General features: G+C 35.0%; 1 protein-coding gene across 4 annotated transcripts in view; it reads right to left on the bottom strand.

The window, feature by feature from the left end:
- The window catches only part of LOC148954301 (ATP-dependent DNA helicase Q1-like), a 97,745-nt gene extending 74,642 nt beyond the window's left edge, over positions 1-23,103 (bottom strand). The window contains exons 1-5 of one of the 4 annotated variants that reach the window (XM_089087015.1): positions 23,037-23,103; positions 17,944-18,039; positions 13,768-13,938; positions 3,276-3,455; positions 1,272-1,402 (exon numbers count right to left, since the gene is read on the bottom strand). In XM_089087015.1, coding sequence (XP_088943141.1) covers positions 1,272-1,402; positions 3,276-3,455; positions 13,768-13,938; positions 17,944-17,998 — 537 coding nt within the window. In that variant the 5' untranslated portion in view covers positions 17,999-18,039; positions 23,037-23,103. Of the gene's footprint in view, positions 1-1,271; positions 1,403-3,275; positions 3,456-13,767; positions 13,939-17,943; positions 18,040-22,813; positions 22,952-22,977 lie in introns of those variants that run through there. The other 3 variants (XM_089087014.1, XM_089087016.1, XM_089087017.1) reach the window with 3 other exon arrangements.
- Positions 23,104-23,378: the final 275 nt, after the last annotated feature.

Raw genomic sequence — 23,378 nt, 5'->3', positions numbered from 1 at the left:
GTTTAGGCTGGGATGGTTTAATAATAAAATATAATCGCTAATTTTACGACTAAAAAGATCAGGATATCAGTTACAGTAGTATATGCCCCTGTAGAACCAACTGATGGAGATACTAGTAACTCAGAAGAATTTTACTTACAGTTACAGGAGCAAATAGATAGGGTTCTACGTAGAAATATGGGGTATTATTAGGAGATTTTAACGCCCAGGTTGGTAGAAATAGGTGGTAGATGGTATCCTAGGCTAGGTAAACTTGACGTAGGAAAGGAAAAGAGTAATGGCTACAGACTGTTGCAATTTTGTAGGTATAACAATCTAGTTATAAGCAATACATAACAATCTAGATATAAGCATGGTCATAAAAGGCCCATAAGTTAACTTGGTTTTCACGTGATTGTAAGACAGCAAACCTTGTTGATTATGTTATTGTAAACCGAAGACAGGCAGGATCAATACAAGATATTAGTTATTAATCTAAATTTTTCCCTAATCATAGTCAATATTTTTTTGTCATATTTTTAATGATTAATTGTGGCTTCATAATGCATGGATTCCTTAGTATTACTTTTTTTTTAGAAAATATCCATAAATCTGTTATCGCAATGAACTTTTACAATTAATATCAACCAAAATAATGGTACCATTCATGAATCAGCATTAAACGACATTTTTTTTCTCACCAGACAGTTTGAAAAAAACAACAAAAAAACAGGTTTTTAAATGTTTGCTTACTTTCAGCTGGGGTTTGCTCCTTACTAGTTAGCCTAAGGGGGGACAACCATGAAATGGTGTCCTACAGTAATGTTAAAACTCAATGTCAAGTATACTAATGTTAAAATTGTAGTTAATGTCAATGTCAAATTAATATAATATCTATTTTAAATTAATGTCAAATATATCAGAACATACATCTTTCATGTCATGAAAATATCAAACTTTAAAGTAGCTGAAAACTTTAGAAACTGAATAATGTTCTCTTACTACTAGCCGAAACATTACTGCAACTAAGAACTTATTACAACGCCAAGCCTCACGAGGCTAACACCTGTACACACTCCACGTCCACAAAAAAACCTGTTCAAACCACTCCCTTCCATCAAGATACAATTTCCTTTAATGCCTTTTAATGCCCCCATTTGAGGGTGGTCTACTTTCGATTTTAATAGGATCGAAACATACTTTTCACATAGCTTATATTTTGATAGACGATCGTTTTATTTTCGGGGAGTATTTATCAGCCAATAATGTAAAAAAAAAATTTAATGGCTTACGTTCTGAAATTGAGTAATTTTCTCTTTTGGCGTGGAGGCGGATATCATTTCGGCATCTATGTTTTTCTTCTTTAATGCCATTATCTGATCTTCCATCAATGCCACTAGCGGAGACACAACTAGAGTGAAACCTTAAACAAAATTAACCTTTATTTTTGTCTTCACTTTATGTAGGTTTCACATTGTAATATCATGAAGGTCTAGATAAGGTCCATAGGCAGGCAAAAATGTTTCTGATTGGTTAATTATTTTTAGCTGACCAGTCATCCACCTATTTACATAATACAGTTCCATGCGTAAGCTCTTACGTAGCAACGTAAAAGCTTCATTAAATTTCAGATCTGAATCTAAAATAAATTGAGTACGAAGAATTGAGAAGCATGTACGCTGGAATTTATTCTCGATCAGGGGAGATAAACAGCAAGGACTGAAGACATTTATGTACATGGGGGAGGGGAGGGAATAGCCTTGAACGTTCAGTTATATATATATATATATATATATATATATATATATATATATATATATATATATATATATATATATATATATATATATATATATATATATATATATATATATATATATATATATATATATATATATATATATATATATATATATATATATATATATATATATATATATATATAAAATATATATATATATAATATATATATATATATATATATACATATATATATATATATATATATATATATATATATATATATATATATATATATATATATATATATATATATATATATATATATATATATATACAAGGGCACATCCAGAATTTTTTTAGTTCGGGAGAGGGGATGGTTACAAAAACCTTAAAAACGCATCAAAACTTAGTTAATATACATTTTATTACGTCTTTACGAGTAGGACAAAAATTCGGGGGGGGGGGTATATATAATTAGTTGGGGATAGGGAAGGATTACCCTCAAATGCCCAATCGTCGGTATTAACTTCCTAAACAATAAAACAATAGTTTTCTAAAAACTTAAAATGAGGTGTTTGAAGAAGTTTGTAGAAGCAACTTATTTTTATTGTTTGGATAAATCTTGATTCAGTTTTATTAATAAGTTTAAGTTAATGAAAGCTAACATCGGTATATATTAGTACGCAAAAACAGTAAGTACGCATATTAATCATAATTCTGTATATTGATAAAAACTGTAGCCTACTAGTATAATTTTGGTATATGCTACTACGAGAAATAATAATAGCATAAACTAATGCTAGTAGGTCTTTTTTTAATCTCAGTTCCTCTTCACATGACGACATAATGATCTTACAGTTTAAATTTTAATTAACTTGGGGAAGGATTATTATGGTACCACTACAAATATAGACTTAAAAGAGAGTGTACCCTTACATCACTGCCAGGTGTCAAGGGAAAACGGCCAAAAGCAACCAAAATTTGGATTTGGTCGGGATCGTTATGATACCAACACCAATATATATTTAAATAAGAATGTACCCTTGCATCCCTGCTAGGTATCAAGGAAAAACGGCCAAAAAAACAAAATACTACCCATGAAATTACAAATGCTGTCAATGCCGAGCCTAGGTAATGACCTAAACAATATGAAAATGGCGTAGTGCCCAATACAAGGATAGGAAAAAGGACAAAGATCCTTCAGAGCCATTAATGGTGCAGTCACAACTATGTTTCAGTTGCAGGTTCTTTTTTACAAGGATAGGTAGCAACCCTGAGGCCCGTCCTTGCAGCAGCCGGAATTGACCCCCTTACAAGAATATTAATGAATAAATGAATGTAGTGTGTTAATGAATTCATTATTAGATGATCAATAAAAGAATACAATCATAACAAAAGAAATAGAATTATGCATATGAAAAGGGTGCGTTTTTTCTCTTTTAGTAAATAAATAACAAAGCGAATAAATATGTCACTTACAGATAATATGCAAATAATACCGACACATAAATAATTCAGCAAGTGCAAAATCAAATAAAATAAGTAATATCTACCGCTAGAGATGACTGCAGGAAGTTGAAAGCATAAACTCTTCCCTCCACCTGTTGGCATTAGCAGTATTACGTCCTGTCCAGATAGGGATGCATTCATCGTCGGTAGCTGATGAGGGCGCAGTGAACTTATCCCAAAAACATTATTCATCGTCTCCTTCAACTTCTTTGACCATGCATAGTCTAAAAAGGATTGGTTAAGGTTATTTAAGACATAAAAATCAGAAAAAATATGACCTGCAATTTTTCTTCAATCCTTAACTGCCTTAGTTAAAATTATATTAAAAAAAAAAGTTTCCAAGAATGGAAGTAAAGTGTGCGACATCAGAACTGAAAACGAACAGAAATTATTCTGTTTATCAAGAGAGCTGTCCCTCCTCACCCCCTCTCTTTAAGCTATAGTTTTATGGTGCTTCTAGAATATTTCTTATTCCAGTTCAATGGCCCTTGTGTATGAACAGTCGTTCTTAAATCATTGGGACTAAAAGTCAAACTTTATCGCAAAGACCAGGGAATTGAGGATGGGGCAGCCCCCGTGATGTGCCGAACAGTTTCTGTCCGTTTTAAGTTATAATATCGCAAGTTACTTTCATTTGAAAAATCTTATTTTTATTCATATAATCTCATTTCGTTTTTCATAGTATCCCAAGAGTTACTCAAATAGTAGCGTAGAGGACTAGCATCAAACTCCCATTTTTAAATCAAAATATAGCTTTTTAATAGCAATCCTTCACAAAAAAGAGCTCATTCAGTTTATTTACTTTTCGGAATACGGTAAAATTATCAAAATTAAAGTATCATCTCATAAACATGTAGGCACAATGTACTATGTATAATTTTTTCCCTTTAGAGCAGGGCACTTCATATGGAAGGGGTCGTCGTAGAAACTTCAAAAGGGGCTCATTCAATTGGAAATTGAGAGTTCTAGTCCCCTTTTTAATATTCGAAAGTGATTGGAGGGCAACTACCCCCCCCCACGCCCCTCATTCCCCCAAACACATCCAATCAAAATTTTGAGATAACCATTTTGTTTAGCGTAGTTGATTTCCAGATAGAAAATTATTATTATTATTCATTTATTGCCCGTCAAAAAAAGGTACAAAAGGTACAGTAGACGGAGTAATCACTAAAGAAAACAAAAAGAAAAAAAAGAAGAAAAAGAAGGACACAAACACACATTGAAAATTCAGATACATGACAAAAAAAACTCTACGAACAATGATGCTAACGAAAGGACGATAAAAGTTTTTCTTTTAAACGGGAGAGAGATTTATTAATACTAATATTATTATTATTATTATTATTCATTTATTACCGTCAAAAAAAAGGTACATATACGGAATAATCACTAAAATGACAATAATAAAGAGAGAAAAAAATAGAGAGAGAAAAAAAATTCATTACATACATTACATTAATACAAAAAAAAACTATCGTGAACAAATTGGTGACCATGGATGATTAAACTTACTTTGAAAACGGGATAGAGATTTATCAATGCTGACAGTAGGGTCAGATAGCTCATAAAAATGAATGGTTTTACTGTTTTTTGTCCAGGGGGGCAAATGTAAAAGATACTGACCAAATTTTAAGAAGATTTATCGTAGGTACGTTTTATGTGCAACTGTAAAGAATTTCCAGAAATGAGCAATGTAAAACAGATGTGGAAGGGCTGTGGCGTTATAAAAGGAAGCTAGAATGTAACGTTTGAAACGTAGCTTGCTTTTTACGATTCCAGCGTAAGAAATGCTAATTTTACGCTCAACGTGAGAAATCAGCAAACGACGTGTGTGGCCTATAGATGTGCCAATTGGAAGGCCCAGGTATGTAATATGGCCTGTGGATTTAACAAGAGAACCGTCCAGATTTAGAAGAAAAGTAGAGGGATTTCGCCAATTGAAAAGGACAACTTCGGTTTTCTCAAGATTAAAAGACAGCCCGATTTTTGAATATTCATCTTTGAGGATTTTGAAATTCAGCTCAATGCGCTGGATCGTTCGGCTGAGATTCAAGATGTCCTCAGCATAACAAATAAGAGACATATCGATTCTTTCCAAGAATGCATGAAGGAAGACACTTTGCCTGAGCTTCCAGGACACTATTATTGAACAGGGTTGCGGAAGTTATGTTTGGGGAAATATGTTGTACAGGGTTGGGGAAATATGTTTTTGAGGAGGACACTCCCCCACAACTCTCAGGGCAAGGGTTTTAAGTTCTGCCCTGGGGGACATATAAGGTTTTTATAGAAGATGTTGTCGTAGAAACTTCAAAACATGCTCATTCGATTGGAAAATCGAAGGGCTAGTACCCTTTTTAATAGTCGAAAGTGATTGGAGGGCAACTAGCCCCCTCCCCACCACACTCATAGTTCCCACTCATCCATCCCAACCGAATTTGGAAATAGACTTTTGTACAGCGTAGGTAATATTACGATAGAAAATATGTTTTTTAGGAGAATAATCCCCCAAAAACCTCGGGACAAGGGTTGAAATCTATGCCCTGAGGGCATATAAGGTTTTTTAAAATAGGTGTTGTCTTTGAAACTTGAAAAAAGGCTCATTCGATTGGAAGTTTAATGGGATACTAACATTTTCGTTAAGCGACAGTGATTGGAGATCAACTACCCCCCCCCCATGCCAATCATGCCCCCCCCCACATCCCATAACACTGATGGTATAGCTATTTTGATCGGTGTCATCTTTTTCTTTATAGAAAATATTTTTTTTAGGAGGAAACTCCCCTACAACCCTCAGGGCAGGGGTTTTAAAATATGTCCTGGGGGCATATAAAGTTTTTATAGATTTTGTCGTAGAAACTTCAAAACAGGCTCATTCGATTGGAAATTCAAAGGGCTCGTATCCTTTTGAATAGTCGAAAGTGATTGGAGGGCAACTAGCCCCCCCCCCACGCCCATCATTCCCCCAAACAAATCCAATCAAAATTTTTAGATAGCCAGTTTGTTCAGCGTAGTTGATTTCCAGATAGGAAATATATTTTTAAGGAGGATAATCCGCCAAAACCCTCAGGGCAAAGGTATTTACTTATTGCCTGGGAAAATATAGGACATTTATGCACAATTTGGTCCCAGAAACTTCAAAAAAGGCTAAATTGATTGGAAATTCAAATGGGTGCTGCCCTTTTTTAATAGTCGAAAGTGATTGGAGGGCAACTAGCCCCCCCCCCCCTCATCACGCCCATAATTTCCCCAAAAACATCCAATCAAAATTTTGAGATAGCTATTTTGTTCAACGTAGTTGATTTCCAGATAGAAAATATGTTTTTGAGGAGGACACTCCTCCACAGCCATCAGGGCAAGGATTTGAAGTTATGCCCTGGGGGCATAAAGTTTTTAAAGAAGGCGTTGTCGTAGAAGCTTCAAAAAAGCTCATTCGATTGGAAATTCAAAGGGCTAGTGCCCTTTTTAACAGTCGAAAGTGATTGGAGGGCAACTGGCCCCCCCCCCCGCCCATCCTTCCCCCAAACACATCCAATAAAAAGTTTGAGATAGCTATTTTGTTCAATGTAGTTGATTTCCAGATAGAAAAAAATATTTTTGAGGAGGACACTCCCCCACAACCCTCAGGGAAAGGATTATAAGTTATGCCCTGGGGGCATATAAGGTTTTTATTGAAATCGTTGTCGTAGACATTTAAAAAAGGGCTCATTCTATTTGAAATTCAAAGGGATAGTACTCTTTTTGATATTCAAAAGTGATTTGAGGGTCAATAACCCCCCTCTCACACCCATCTTTTCCCCAAACACATCCAATCAAAATTTTTAGATAGCCATTTTATTCAACGTAGTTGAAAGTTTCGGAAATTAGATCTTTAAGGATGACACCCCCTCCTCACACAGCCCTCAAGGCAAGGGTTGTAAGTTATGCCCTGGGGGCATATAAGGTTTATATAGAAAGTTGTTGCATAAATCATAGGCAGCACGATCGTGCACGATCGTGCTTCGGTTGGAAATTGAAAGGGTTAGTGCCTTTTTTAATAGTTGAAAGTGATTGGATACCAACTAACGCCCCTCTCACGCCCACCATTTTCAAAAACACATCCAATCAAAATTTTGAGATATCCATTTTGTTCAATGTAGTTGAACGTTCTAGAAACTAGGTCTTCTAGGATGATTACCCCCTCAGACCCCTCAGTGCAAGGGTTGTAAGTTCCACCTGGGGGGTACATAAGGTTCATATAGAAAGTTGCTGTATAAATATTATGCAGCGCGATCGCGCTGCCTAAGTAAAGAACGGGGACACTCGAGAAGGAGACAAGAAACGGAGACTAAGTAAAGAGGAGGAAATTCCCCACAACCCTCAGGGCAAGGGTTTTAAGTTATGCCCTGGGGGCACATAAGAACGATGTTGGCACACTAAATTATTTATTAATTTTTTCCTTTAGAGCAGGACACTTCGTGTCGAAGAAGTTGTCGTAGAAACTTCGAAAGAGCTCATTCAATTGGAAATTGGAGTGGCTTGTGCCCTTTTTCATACTCCAAGGTGAGAGAAAAACAAATAACGCCTTTTTCACGACCACCCTTTCCCCAGACACATCCAATCAAAATTTTGAGATAGGCATGTCATTTAACCTGATTGAAAGTTCTGGAAATTCGGTCTTAATGACAACCACCCTAACAGATCTTAGGGTAAGGGTTGTTATTTATGCCCTGGGGGCCTATAAGGTGTTTATAGAAAGCGTTGTCGTTTCCAAAAGGACTCATTCGATTGGAAATTGAAAGGCCTAGTGCCATTTTTAATAGTCAAAAGTTATTGCAAGGGTTGATATTTTTATTTTAGAGATCGATGTGGGTATAGTGTATTATTTTTGTTGTTGTTGTTGTTTAGACCAGGGCACTTCGTATCGAAAGAGTTGTCGTGGGAACTTCGAAAAGGGCTCATTCGATTGAAAATAGAAAGGGCTGATGCCCTTTCTATTCAAATCACTAGTCGAAAGTGATTTGAGGGCAACTAATGCCCCTTCCACTCCCACCCTCCCCTTTCTGCTCTTAATATTTAACCAAATCAAAACAGCGTAAGTGTATCCAAGCTATCAAAGAAAGTAAACAGATTTTTTTGCGAATGGTATCAAGTTTTCCATTTCAGGTCAACTAGAGGAGGTATGAAACTAAATTAAACACTACTATTTGTGTCCACATTTTTAAAAGGGTATATGTTGCTAAAAATTGCTGAAAATTTTTCTCCAGTATACAAATAGCAGGCCAAACAATAAAGTCTTAAAAAAAGCGCAAGGATTTAAAGTATTATTTTCTTTTTCCTGAAAAGACTATGTCAATATAAAACGAACAGAAATAAATTTAAAAAACTTTTTCCACAAAATATGTTTTTCAAAGAAAAGTAAAGAACTCCATTAAACAAAAAAATACAAATGAATGTGCATTGTCAATTTAGTATACATATACTGATATTTAGTAATCAAAATGTTAATATTATTTGATTTATTAATTTTATAAAAGTAAAAAAATTTATATTTTTTCAGTAAAGTGCAAATTTTGTTCTGGCCTTGTGAAGGCATAGACTTATGCTAATTTCTGCTCGTTTTGAGTTTGAATCGTTTAATTATTGTAATTTCTGTTCGTTTTGGGTTTCATTTATTTATCGATGCTGATTTGTTGTAGTCTCACGCTTGGTAGATTATTTGATTTCATTTTTGCTCATTTTTGTTTAATGGAGTTCTGTACTTATCTTTGAAAAAACTTATTTTGCGGAAAAAGTTTTTTAAATTAATTTTACAAAACATCAAGTGAATCAACTTAGTTAAAATGAAGCTTTAAGATAAATTTGTATAATAGATATTTATCTTGTATGGACTAGGTCACTTTTTAGGAACAAATTCGCGACTGTCGGGGATTAGTTCCTCTGAAACTGCGAAGTTGAATACTTCGCTATTTTATATACTTGAATACTTTTCGATATTTTTAAACTAATTGGCTATCTCATAATTTTCAATCCAAATCAATTTGGCCCTATTTGGGGCAAAATAGTTTGGAAAACTAACCCGGTGTCTTTTAAAACATCATTTCATCAGGTATTCATGTACCACCCGACACCGACGGCTAGGTCAGAAGTTTCTTCAAGAATTATGTGTGCTTGGGCATGGAACGCACTCCTTTAACAGATGCGATTATGTGGACCTTTGGGCTCCTTCAGAAAGGAATCTAAGCAATTTAAATAATAATAATTAATATTTGCTTATACTAACTATTACCTCTATTTTTCTAAATCTTGAAATTAGTATTGTTAATTTGTTTTAAAATCTTACTTCAATAGATGCGAGCAGAGAAATTCATGTAATTTATTTTTCATTACCTTTCCTTTTTAATGCTGACTTGAAATTGACGTTAGAAAAGAGCTAGACCGCCATTGGATTAGAGTTTGTTACCATTATGCGTCCAAACGTGAATCCGTCCAAACGTGGAGGAAGTTGTCGGAAAACTTTAGAAGCAGCTCATTCGATTGGAAATTGAAAGTTCTAGTGCCCTTTATAAGATTCAAAAGCGATTTAAGGGCAACCGTCGCCCCTCACACGCCCATAAATTCCCCAAACACATGCAATCCAAAAATTGAAACAGTCATTTTGTTCAACATAGAAATTTTCAGGAAATATTGAAGGGCATGTTAAATTAAACTAAAACACGATGTGTGTATGTAGGCTGTCAAAATTTCAGGAGCATAAGGTTGCATAAGGTTGAAATTTCAGGGCATATTTAGGGGTATGTTGAAAAATAAAATGCACTTTGCGCATACTAATTCTACGAGTAGTAGTATTACTGCTACTGCTGTTAGTGCTAATATTACTAAGGCTAGTGATATTAATGTGGGCGTATCAGCAATATCTCAGAAACGGCTTAAAGTAATAAGTTGAAACTGTCAGGACAAGAGAAAGGGATTTTAAACTAGACCAAAAAGGCACAATGTGAATACTATTGCTACTTACTACTAATACTAGTACTGCTATCACTAATACTACTCCTATGACTCCTACTATTACTTCTGCTACTGTGCCTACTATAATTATTTATGTCAAGAGTATCAGTTAAACTTTCAGAGGACTGTGAGGGTGGCATTGAACTGAATCCTTATAAACTATGTACATGTGGGTATTTGCATGGGTTTATTATCAATATAACGGCAACTGCTTAGGGTACTAAGCTGAAACTCCCAGGGCTACCAATATTACTACCCCTTTTACTGCTACTTCTACAATTACTACTGTTGCTAATGAACAACATCAAAATACCTTAAGTGCATCCAGGTTGTTATGACATGCAGGCAGCATATTTTAGGAGTAGAATAGGGTATAAAGTGGAAACTTTCAAAGAAAGCTTATGTTTCTTTAAAACTAGACGAAAAACACTATATGTATGCTGGTTGTCAATGAGACGTCTCAACAATATCTCAAGAACGACTGACGGTATGAAGTCGCATTTTATAGGGCTACTACTATTACTATTTGTGCTTTTACAGTTGAACTAAATCGAAAGAGCGAAAGTACATCCAGGTTGTCAAAATAGAATAGACACAATATTTTAGGAAGGGTATTAAGTTTTATTTTTCAAAGAAACTTGAGGAAGGTGTAAAACTAAATCAAAGGATACGATGTGTGTCCAGATTTTCAAAAGGGCGTATATTACTGAAAACTATTGAAGTTTCTTCAAACACATAAATAGTAAGCCAAAATATAGGGTCTTATAGAAAAAAAACTGGAAGATTTAAAATATTATTGTGTTTACCAATGAAAAAGACTATGTCAATCATAAACGAGTAGAAATTAGTTATAAAAAACTTTCCACAAAATATGTTTAAAAAAAAGCAAGAGCTACATTAAACACAAAATGCAAAAAAATAATGTCGAATAATTTCCCTAGCGTAAAACTGCCAGAAATTCTGAAACACCTTCTCAGTAGAGGTCTCCCCGAGCCTCTCAGCACGTCCCCAGGTGGGGGGAACCCTTGGACAAGAAACTTCCCACGGAAAATCTATGAAGATATGAGTCCTCCCGGAAATGTTGTGCCAGCTACAGCGTCCCCGGTTTCAAGCCACACGATCCCACTCCCTTGAATACCGCCGAGATCAATAAGTGAGCAAGCTATTTCCTCTGAAATAAATCTGCAGAAGGATGAAAACCGAATTTATAGTTGGAATGTGAGATCCGTGAAGCGAGAATCAACAAGGCTAGTGATGGCTATGAAAATGAATCGCTACCAAACAGACGTTCTTTGTCTGTCAGTGACTAGATTTAACGGAGTGCCCGAAGAAAACCATTCCAGTCCGTGATTTTGACAACTCGTACTTATTCTTCAACTCTGGTGGGTATGATGGCTGCGACAACCATGGAGTCGGCTTCATAATTGACCAACGTGCGCAAAAAGCTCTTCTTGGATGGGAACTAATGAACCCCAGAATGACCAGACAACGACTCAAGAAAGCCTATCCAACATCTTTATCATTGCTGTAACGTGCCAACGCGAGTGAAAACGGATGCTGATAAAGACTCCTTCTACCCTGATCTGGAGATTATGGATGCACAAATGCCAAAAACGAGACTTCCTGATTCTAGCGGATGATTGGAACTAACGTGTTGGCCCAGCAGACCCTAATGTTCGCGATAATGTTGGTCAATTCACTTACGGCCAGCCATGCTCCAATAGGGTTCCAACATAAACTCTCTCAAAAGATAACTGAGCGCTCAAACGATGGCTCCATAGCTGCCTCAACCGACCATACATTAATCCATCTGCGTTGGCGCTCCTCAGTCATCGATTCTTGAATTTACAGAGGAGCGTGTGCGGGATCAAAATTTGGAAGTGATCTTACGCTTGTAGGTGCAAGGATACTCTTGAAGTTGAGAATGAGGAAGAGGTAACCCCCAAAAAGAAATTTAGACGTGGATAAATTGAAAAATTAATCAGTGAAAGAAGACTTGTGTCTGAAGTTACAAAACCAGTCCGCAAGTCTGACAGACAGTGATGAAGACCCCACCCCCCTATGGAAACAATTCCACGACACTACTGAAAAGGTGGTCGCTTAAGATATAGGCTATGCTCCTGCAAAGCCGAGAAAAAATTCTGCTAGGTGTTCGAAAAGCACATTTGTACCGTACTGTATATACTCTACTTGGAGATCATCCACCCAAGGCGCTTTACCCATTATCAGAAAACGAGTGCAAGTGGATAACATAGAATGTGTAATAGTGATGTAACTTTTATAGGAATTCAGTTTTGACAATTGTTTCAGCAGTATTGCATAAGAATATGCGTCAGTTATTGGTGGGTCACAAGCAAATATTGGTGAAAAATGAGTATGCCATTCAGTGGTGGCAATGTTATTTGTTGGAGTTGAAGTGGAATATGTAAGTTTATTAACCTCTTTCCACAAAAACTGCCGATTGTTCTGTATTGACTGTGATAGATTTTCTATCGGCATTTCCCCCATTAAATCATGACTTTAAAAAAAAAATGCTTTGTCCATTTAACTGAACCAAAAACTGTACCTGAACGATGTATAGCCTATAGCAATCCTTCCATATTTATACCAAAAAATAATTACGGAGTTTACCTTCTTTTAACTCCTTAGAAGCTTTTTTTAACTTCAGGAAACTAGACCATTTATGCGTATTAGTTTTCACGGATACAGGTGGAACGGCAATATTTGCAGCAACCATTAGAGAATATAATAGTTCTGCAAGGTACCATTACACATCCAGGGAGCTTGTGCGGGATCAAAATTGATCCCCCACAAGTTCTCCCCCTCAGATCCATGAAGGATCCGAGGGGGGTGAAGAAGGTGATATGGTACCTCCAATTTTACTCAATATATAATTTAAATTACAATCATACAACTTTATGCCAGTTTTATCCCAAGACTTCCTGGTGAACCGTTTCCTCTCTCAGGAAACCCCAATAATGACGCTGGAATAGAGCAAGATAGTTCTAAGTAGGAATGATCCCTAATTATATATCTTGCGATACATTTCCTTTAAAGTTCGCTGATTCTTGAAGATCTGCTATAATAAAATCTAAATCTGAGGTGTTACCAGAGCTGCGCAGATGCGTGTAAGTCTGATGTTTCCATAAAATATGTATGTTACAGGGAAACGAGGTTTTTAGCACTTGAGAAAGGGGAACAATATCATTATTTAAATTTGTGTTAAAGTCACAATACAGCAGACTTTTCTTCCCTTGATGCCTTAATTTTATTCGTAATTTTTGATAATCTGGCGAATGCTGACGCGACTTTATGATGTGAAGTAGCGTTAAGATAATTAGTTGGCATATAAACAAAAACAAATTGTTATTATCAATAGCGGTATTTGTCTTAACGAAATATTAAAATTGACTTGAGAGAGACCTTAGATAGATGTTCCACAAAGAATATATGACAAAAGAGACAAAAATGCAGGAAAAATAAAAAGAACAAAAAATGAAAAAAAAAGATGGAAATAAAAGGGGAAAAAGTGGGTCATAAAAGAGAAAATACCTTCAGAGTTCCAATTTAAGGCTGCTAACTTAGCAGTTTTTTTGTTGTTAGCAGTTTCAATTAATTTGTCTTTCTTTTGCACAAGGAGGCGACGCTTCCTCTGAAGTTCAGCTATTTCACCATCAAGTGATTCGATTTCTAACGTTACTTTTATTACCTGTTGCTCTGGATCTAAAAAGAATGTTATAGGATGAAATGAAAGACCTCCAAGGAACTATTTTTTCACTGATATAAATATTTTTCAATGAAATGAAAAAAAAAGCTCTTTTGAGACAAAAACTAAACTGACTGCTTAAATTCTTGAAGATGAAGAAGTACACAAAAAGTGGACAGAATTTGGGAGACTTGAGTCTAAAACATTAGCCTATTGTACTAAATTGGGTACAATGAAAGGGCTTTTAAAGACCCTACATACACAGCTATACGCATATCTTATATTTTGGTGGGGAAGGGGCATCAGAGGAGTTTTTGTGGGGAGTAGAGAAACTCAGTAGACCAGAAATAATTCAAAGTAATATGATTGCAGGATTCTATATATAAAATTGACATTAAATATTTCACATTAAAACCTGATATTTCACATTAGGGCTAACATATGTTGACAAGAACGCCTCCCACTTACCTGGGTTCCTATTCTGATATACTCAATTGGAAACATAGTTAGACTAAAACCTTTCACCAAATGTTGGCACAAAGTAAGAGGGATACTATACTAGATGATTAAAACGCACAAGAAAATACCACAAATAGACAAAAAACATTACAAAGAAGACCGTATTGGGGGGGGGGGGGCGAGCCCTCTCCGCCGAAATTTTTGTCCGACTCGTAAAAACGTAGCAAAATGCATCTAAAAAAGATTTTCATGCGTTTTTTAAACCTTTTTTTGTAACCCTCTCCCTCCCCAAACAAAATCCTGGATACATCCTTGGTTGCAAAACAAAAGAAAAATTTCCTATCCTTTTTTTGGTGAGACCTCGTTAAAACCTGAATGAGAAGATCTCACCGCTGCAGGATTGCTTCAGGACGAGTGGAGAGGCTTCGTCGACACCCTATGCACCACCAATGGCGCAGGAGGAACTAAGTTAAGTAAGTATATAGAGTTTTTCACCATAGGGTGAGATATCAATGACCCCCTCTTTCTCTCTATATGCTACGATCAAGGAAGCATGGGAGGGGAACATTGTTTTAAGATAAAACTTGATAAAGGGGAATTGAAGTGAATAAAATTGGCAAGAGGAAATTTGCTACCACTTGGTGGTAGGATAAAGTATATGAGAAGGGTGATGTCGAAAAGACGACCTTATTTTTGCCTAATGTGTAGAGAGGAAGAGGATTTAATTTGATTTTTGTCATGAATTCAATAGACATAGGGAGGATATTTTTCTATAATAACATAAAAGGGAGGAATGGACAGATTTTATATTAAGTGATAGAAGTTTTATGGGTATTAAAAGGTTGCAAAAGTTTGTGGGTATAGGTACAGCACATAGGGAATATTCATTTTATTTATTAGTCTGGATGTAAGGGTATGCCTTTGATACAAAATTTTATGTTGTTTTGAATTTTGGCACAAACCATGCCCCAAAAAGGCTCTTAATGTTAATGAACATCACATCATTTCTTTTATCTAAACTACTCAAGATAAGTATGTAAAATGGTCTTTGAATGGTCTGCTGAAAATAATGCAACAAAAAAAAAACAAGCTTATATTCTTACAGCTCTTATGTAAATTAGCGTGATATGCCTACATAGTCAAAGTGAAACCACTTTTAATATATATTTTCATTTCATTTTAATTCTAAATGGAAAGGCAGTTTTGTCTAAGAACTTAACATCATCCCTAAGCCTTGGCTTTTTCACCAACAGGTGTGGCTCAAGATCATTGTAGCAATAACTCAAGTGGCCTCAAGATGATTCAATATACCAGTCCCTAATTAATTTCTCCTTAGGAAAAATTACTTTAGAAAGGAAAGGGCATTCTCTTTAGGTCTTTAGGTGTTGTCCTTGCTTTATAAGAAGCAAACCTGTAGGATGATAGGTGTAAAAGACAAATGATGTATAACAGCCATCATTCAAGGTTGCTCCTTCTGAATATCTTCCTTTGACCAAAACTTGAGTCAGGACATGTAAAACTAAGTGGAGGAAAGACTTTCAGCTTCAGGATGTTAATAAATGCCCCTAATAAATGTTAATAAATATTTGCACAGGTTTTGGCTATTTAAGGTCATTCTGTTTATTCAAGATTGTTACAAAGCATGAATATAGAAGGATCGACAAAGCTGATATATAGAATTTCTGTGCAACAGTTGAGATGGCATGAAATTTGTAACCATTTATATGATACGGTATTCAGAATAACCACCAGTTGCAGTATCATCACATGCCAAAGCTTGCCTCACCATCTTTGTAAGGGTAAATCAAATTATTATTGCCACTTAAGAAATTCCTTCACCTTGTTAGGTGCTTAGAATAATTTCTCAAGATATACTTCTGGGTCATCTTACAAAACTCACTGTTTTTATGATAACTGTTGTTGTGAGTTTCATACTTCATTAGCTTTTTTTTACAATTTTTGCTATTTTTCTTATTTATCCTTTTGTTTATTTTTTCTGTTACGGTTATTGTTCTGCTGTCTTTTTTACAATTTTGCACAATGGATAAAATATTGATTATTATTATTTACTTTTGGTACTTTGTTCTTTATATTTGTCAAAATTGAATATATGTCATGTAGGCAGCTGTATGATGCAATAGAATCATTGATTTTCTGAAATTTGTCTTTTTTCAGTTCCTAATGCTGGATGCTGAGACGCCCCACAGCCTATGTTGAACATTTGTCTAAAATTGTATGTTAATTACAGTTACACGTGAATTCATTTATTATTCACGAATGTATTTATCTTATTTTTAGTGTAATATTTATCTCAATTTTCTTTGTCATGTTTCTTAAAAATAACTTTGCTGATTGGTGCAACACAACTGTTGGTTTTTTGTTGATCTTCTTTCTTCTGGGTCTTTAATACCTATCATTGTGTATCATGACTTCCCACAGGCTTTAATGAAAGGAAGGAACCATTGATTGTTTATAAGTTTCAGCTGGTATATTTGTGTGTTTTTTCCTTTTGCCGATGTCCTTTTTAGTCTAGTTTTTATGTTTTTTTTTCTTTTTCTTGTTCTTCTACTATACTGTTACTATAAAGCACTCAATGCAGCACCAGGCAGCCTGAAACCAACACATCCCACAAGCTCCTTCTTCATCCCAATCTATTCGAAATGCTCCTCCCATCCCATTTGGGGGCTTTTCTTTGGCTCTAGATGTTTGGCCAAAAAGGATGATCTTTGGCAATCTATCCTCCTTGATCTGCAGAACATGTCCTAGCCATTTCAACTTTTCTATTATTATAGCCCTAGAAAGTGAGAAAAAATCACATTTTTCTTACAGCTAATTATTCGAAACACGGCCAGTCGCAGGTACCCAAAAGAGACCAATGACGTTTCTGCTGAAAAACATCTAACAACTCCTGCTCCATCTTTTGAAGCACCAACATTTCAAAATAATACTTGGCCACTGTCATCACTGCAGGTTCTAATATTTGAATGTTGGTTCACATGCTTAACTTCCTACTCTTCCAAAATCTCAGTATCATGCTGTATCTTTGTAATGTAGAGCAGATTACAATAGATTATTACTGCCTTACAGTTAGTATTTCTGAACTTTCAGTTGCAGACTCGACCAGAGTACAATGTCTGAATACTGCATTTTGCAGTACCTTTTCTACAATATCTATTGTCTATTAAAAATATTAAATCTGTGAGTACTGTTGGCAAAGGCAGGATTGACACAAATTAAAAATAAAATGTCCAAAAGCAAGTTAAAGTGTCCACATATTGTTCTATTCTTTATAAAAGTATCATAGTCTTTATTGTTTGAATATCACCTGCAAATATGTACTTACATCCTCTTTAATACAAAAGTCTTTCACATGAGCCAATTTGAATTAACAAAAATGTACCATCTATTGTAGGTGTCACTGCCTACGTCTATTGTAGGAGTCACTTCCTGTCAATTAGAAGTCTTTAAAAATACTATTTTGACAGAAAATATCCATGTCGCAACCTGCTTTTGAGGCTACAATTACACAGACATGTTATTTTAAAAATAAAATGAAACATTACCACCTATTGTAGGTGTCACTTCCATTATGTCTTCATCTGAGCTTGCCATTTTCATCAGCAGACATAAATTATGACAAATGCAAGGTTAAGTTTTATCTGAAATAAAATTAATTTTTGTAAACATGACAAAAAATAAAAAATAAAACAGCACCAACAAATCACCAGAAGGGATTATTCTGGTGAACTTGGTAACTACTAAAGTGACAACTTAGATAAAAATGCAAAAATTAGGCAAATTATGGGAAAAATATAAGAGCAACTCCAAAAATTTCAAGATTCAAAGGTAGAGATGCTTTGTATGTGCATGACCTAATCAGTAGTATCAATTACCCTCCACCCCCCTGAAATTAGAAATACGTCTGTTTTTGGAGAATATATTTTAATTTTGCTGCTTTTTGGGAGAGTTTTCTTTTGGAAACTTGTAACAAGTCTATCTTTCTAGATAGGCTTCCCAAAGCCTTTTTAGATTAGGCTTCCCAAAGTGTAAAGTCTACCAAAAGAGGGAGAGGTAATAGTTGAATTAAAGAGAGGGAGGGAGAGAAAAAAAAGAATGATCGAAAGGAAAGAGAGAAGGAGAAAGTGAGAAAGGAAGAGAGAAAGAGTGGGGAGAGAGAGAGAGAGGAGAAAATATCTTTTTTATGTATTTATATTTACATTTTAACCATCTTGTCTCAAACTGATATCAAATTTTGCTCAATATGTGTCCCAAAATATTGGAAGGGGAGGATGGATCTTTGCTGTTTATAGATAAACATATATCTACTTATCTGTCAGATTAAAATAAATCAAAATTAAATTCTTTGCTGTTATATTTGATGAAACCAAAGACATATCAAAGATAGAACAGCTTGCAGCACTGATTAGATACTTTTACAATGTGAATAAGGAATAAAGAGCTCTTGGCTGTTTTTACATGGAGAAACTTGATGTAGAAAGTCTGTCCAGATTCATTGATCATCAAGCACAGAAAACAGAGCTCAGCTGTTCAAATTATGTTGCACAATGCTATGACAGATTCCCTGTCATGAGCAGCCACTTTTTAAGTGTGCAAGCTTGTATTAAAACATTACAATTTATATTCACTGCCACGCAAATAGACTTAACATTGTGTTGTGTGATTGCATTCAGAACTTGAGACAAATGTCATCTTTCTTCTCCATTCTCCAAGAGCTGTACTATTCTATTACAAATTGAAATATGTGCTACCAACTGTATGTTAATGCTCAGAAAGCTGCTGGCATAACTGTTCTTCTGCTGGAGAAATCATCAACTAACCAATGGGCATACAGGTATAGATTGTTGAACAAAGTGCTTGATAAATACAACTATGTCTTTGGCCATTTTATAAATTACCACATTATCTTGTGATGGAGACTTGGCAGCTCATGCTCAGGGACTTGCAACCAGCCTTCAAACATTTGAATTTATATTATGATATATCTAGCAGAAATGACTTTTTGTGCTGCAAACTCTGTGTGTGAGCACCTGCAGGCAGTAGTTTTCTCTACAGCTACCAGTAAGATTGCAGCTATGCAAGACGATATTATAAATATGCAAACTGACAATGCTTCCCATTAAATATTCTATAAAGCAAAAGAATTTTCTTGCAAATGCAACCTCACTGATAACTGTGTATGGCAAACGTAGGGCAAATGACATTTTGAGCCCTTAAAAGGAACCTAAAAAGTACAGTGAAACAACATCTAATGCTGAAACTGACTCTAACAATAGAAGAGCATTCATGAAACAGCTTTCAAACTTGGAGCACAGTCTGTCTATCACAAAAAAATAATTGCTTCTGGAAGTATTTTTAGTTAAGTCAAACATTTTTGCAAACTCACATAAGCAAAAATCTGCTTTGCTGTCTTTTATAGGAAGAATCAGAATTCTATAATTTTGCAGAATAAGGGTTGGCACCATTTCCATTTCTGTTTTTCTTCCACCATTTTCTCTGTTTTCTGTCTTGTTTTTTTTTTAGAAAACGGGAAGCCGTTTTTTTTACTGTTTTTGTTTCTGTTCTGTTTTTTTTTTCTTATTGTTTTTGCTGTTTCTCTTTTTCTTGAACCCATTTTTCTTCATTTTCTGTGTTTTGGTTAAGAATAGAATCATACTGCATTCTTGCAACTTTTATTGGATTTGGACACTTTTCATGTATAGAGACATATAATCTTAGTCTATCCATCACAAAAGACATGAATGTTCAAAGGAACAGCACCCTTACTATGACAGAAATGTATTGTGCCCATAAAGAACCACTTTACAAATTCTTTAACTAAAGCCTTTGTGACACTAAAATCAGAGAGCTCAAACTTAATAACAATGAATGGTCCACTGTGGAAGTTGTCACTGAGGTTCTTCACTCAATTATTAGCTGCCTAACCCAAGAGATATTTTTCTAACAGTCCTAGGTTTTATATACTACTCTTCACAAAAGCTGGTTTTTTGACCATGTAATCTAAAAAAATGAACAATATAGACAGAGATTCAGATTGTCAGTCTGTCTTCACTTCTCCAGCAGTTCATTTCCAAGAAGAGAAATACAGAAGAGCCCCTTCAAATCCAATTGAACTCTGCATATTTCCTGATTGACATCACTCCATCAAGACAAAGACTAACAAAAATGTATTACCAACTCCACAACAGGAAGACAGCTTGTTTGCTAAGTTTCTTGACACAACTGGGTTTTGGATGAACTCTTCAAATCAAAATGCTAACAATATAAGCACTACCAACACAGCAGCAAATATTAGGGCCATTCTTTTACTCATCTACATGCTAAGATCTTACATCTTTTGACAAAGAATGCTTAAAAAAGAAATCATTGCACTAAGATCTTACATCTTATAGCATTCTTTTGCATATGTCTTTCATCATTCTGTTTTGATCAGCTGTCTAAGAACAATGATGAGTAGGCTATATCATCAAAGTTCTCTCATCACCATTCTATATGGCAGAAAGATGGTGCCCTTCACACTTTTTGCAAACATCATTGAGCTGTAAGATCAGAAAAGAACAGAAATCTTTGCAGAAAGATGTGAGATCTTAGTGCAAAAGATCAGGCCTATTATTAGGGCATATGAAGAGAGAGTTCCAGTGTTCTTGAGTGAGAGATGTAGATCAGGAAAAAATAATTCTGATCCACTAGAATTTTAGACTAACTATCTCTACACTTACTCAGAGTTAATTGAAATTGGTTTATGCATCTTGCAGTGCCTGCAACTTCAGTACCAAGTGAGAGTGCATTTAGTGTTGCTGGGTACTTTAATTGAAAGTAGTGCTCACAAATGAATGTAAAGTCACTTGAACTTTGAATGTTTCTAAGTGATAAGTTTTGATTTATGTAGCCATTTTGAATGTTTGGTCTTTTTTATTGATCAAGGCTTGTCAATGTTCATTTTACCCTCATAAGCCTAAAAAACTGAAAAAATGGGAAATATCTGTTAAAAAGAAAAAAACAGGCCATTTCTGTTTTCCTGTAAAAAAAACTGAAAAAAACAAAATTCTGTTTTTTCCCCTTGTTTCTGTTAGAATCTGTTTTTGTTCTGTTTTTTTAATTGCCATTTTTACTGTTTCTATTTTAGCTAAAAACAGAAACGGTGCTGACCCCTAATACACACCAATTTTTCTGTAAGTCCTTCTTTTCTGCAAAGAGATTTGATTATATGTTTAGACAGTGTGAAAATACATTTTGTATATGCAATTCAGGGTATATATTTGACCATTAGGAAGGTAGCCTCTGGGTAAAGTTAATTTGCAATGCAGATAATAACTATATGTGGATTATCAATAAAATTTAGATTCCAAGGATATATGTATTTCTTAGCTAAGTAAAATTTTACTTTAGGTACTTTTGGCTATCTTGGAAAAGGGTTAGGTTAGGAAAATGAAACTTTCAGGGATGGGTCTACAGGCTAAAATATGTCCCTGGAAAATATTTTGAAGTACCTACCTCTACTCCTTCTCTCTCTGAGAGTCTTGAAATTTGTCTACATGACAGTTATTAGTTTTTTTTCTGGCTTTAGCTCTGAAAATGTAATTTCAGTTATTTGAGTAGAACTTTAAGCCATATCAATGTTTTATTTTCAAAATTTAGAAAATGTATTTGCATATCTTTAAAACCTTATAAATTGGGAGTGAGCAAAGTTGTGAAGCTGAAAACAATTTTGTTGTAGGCTACTTCATTTAAGCAAAAGATCTATTTTGCAAGGTTTTACTTTTATAATGCATATATTTTTAAAGATTGTCAAAGATCAGGCCCCTCTACAGGGAGAAGGAGTGGAGGTAGGTACTTCAAAATACCTTCCCAGGACATACTTTAGCCTGTAGACCCATCCCTGAAAGTTTCATTTTCCTAACCCTAGCCCTTTTTCAAGATAGTCAAAAGTAGCTAAAGTAGCATTGGTAAAGTTCTATGAAATCATATTATTGAGTTAGGAATAAAGTGAATACACCATTTAATGCCTTTTTTATGATGATTTCGAATATAATAATAATTTATATTGTAAATTAATTTCAGCCCCCCCCCCCTATATATGCCAATTCAGGGTTAGGTTGGGGTAGTTTAGGTAGCCTATATAGGGGGGGGGGCTGAAATTCATTTCCAAAAGAAAAGATTTTTATATTTGTAATCAGCATAAAAAAAAGGCATCAAATGGTGTATTCACTTTATTCCTAACTCAATAATATATTTTCATAGAACTTTACCATAGAATTTTACCCTTACCTAGCCTATCTAAATACTCCATTAATCAGAAAATTCAAAAGATATTATAGCCTAGCTTGGCATTATGGCCTAATAGGCTAAGCTATATTCCCAGGGTATATGCCTATTCATTTTGACCCTGGATCCATTCCTGAAAGCTCTATTCACCTAAGGCAACCACTTTCTAAGGTAGCAAGAAACTCCTAAGCCAGAATTCTACCAAGCCATGAATTGAATAGAATAAGATTCCTTGATGTTGACCAGGTCTAGGCCTACAGCTTCCCATTGGCCCAGGTACTTGATTAGCAGTCCTTATTCGATTGTCTCTTTACCCTAATCACTGAAATAGTTGTAGAGTTTTATTATTGCAGATACGATGAAACCTATAAACCTAAAGTCCCAGAATCATGATTTGATTTCCTTTATCTAACTATGATAGATATAACCATGTTTTTAAAGTTTTAAATTATTCCAGCCAAGTATTTTCAGTGTTACCAATGTCTGGTTTAAAGTTGCGCCACCATCAGAAGCTCCGGGGGCATATAAGGTTTTTATTCAAGGAGTGGCCGTACAAACTTTAGAGGTGGCTTATTTGATTTGAAATTCAAAGTTCCACTTCCCTTTTTATGAGTCAAAAGTAATCCGATGGCAACTAGCCACCCTCCTCCTACCGTTCCTTTTTTCCCCAAATGCGTCCAATCGATTTTTTTATATAACCATTTTGTTCGAAATA

Source organism: Artemia sp. Qi Xiang Cuo, chromosome 3 (genome assembly GCF_049724085.1).
Source record: "Artemia sp. Qi Xiang Cuo chromosome 3, ASM4972408v1, whole genome shotgun sequence".
NCBI classification, from domain to species: Eukaryota; Metazoa; Arthropoda; class Branchiopoda; order Anostraca; family Artemiidae; genus Artemia; species Artemia sp. Qi Xiang Cuo.
This window is presented reverse-complemented; position numbering and strand designations above follow the sequence as displayed.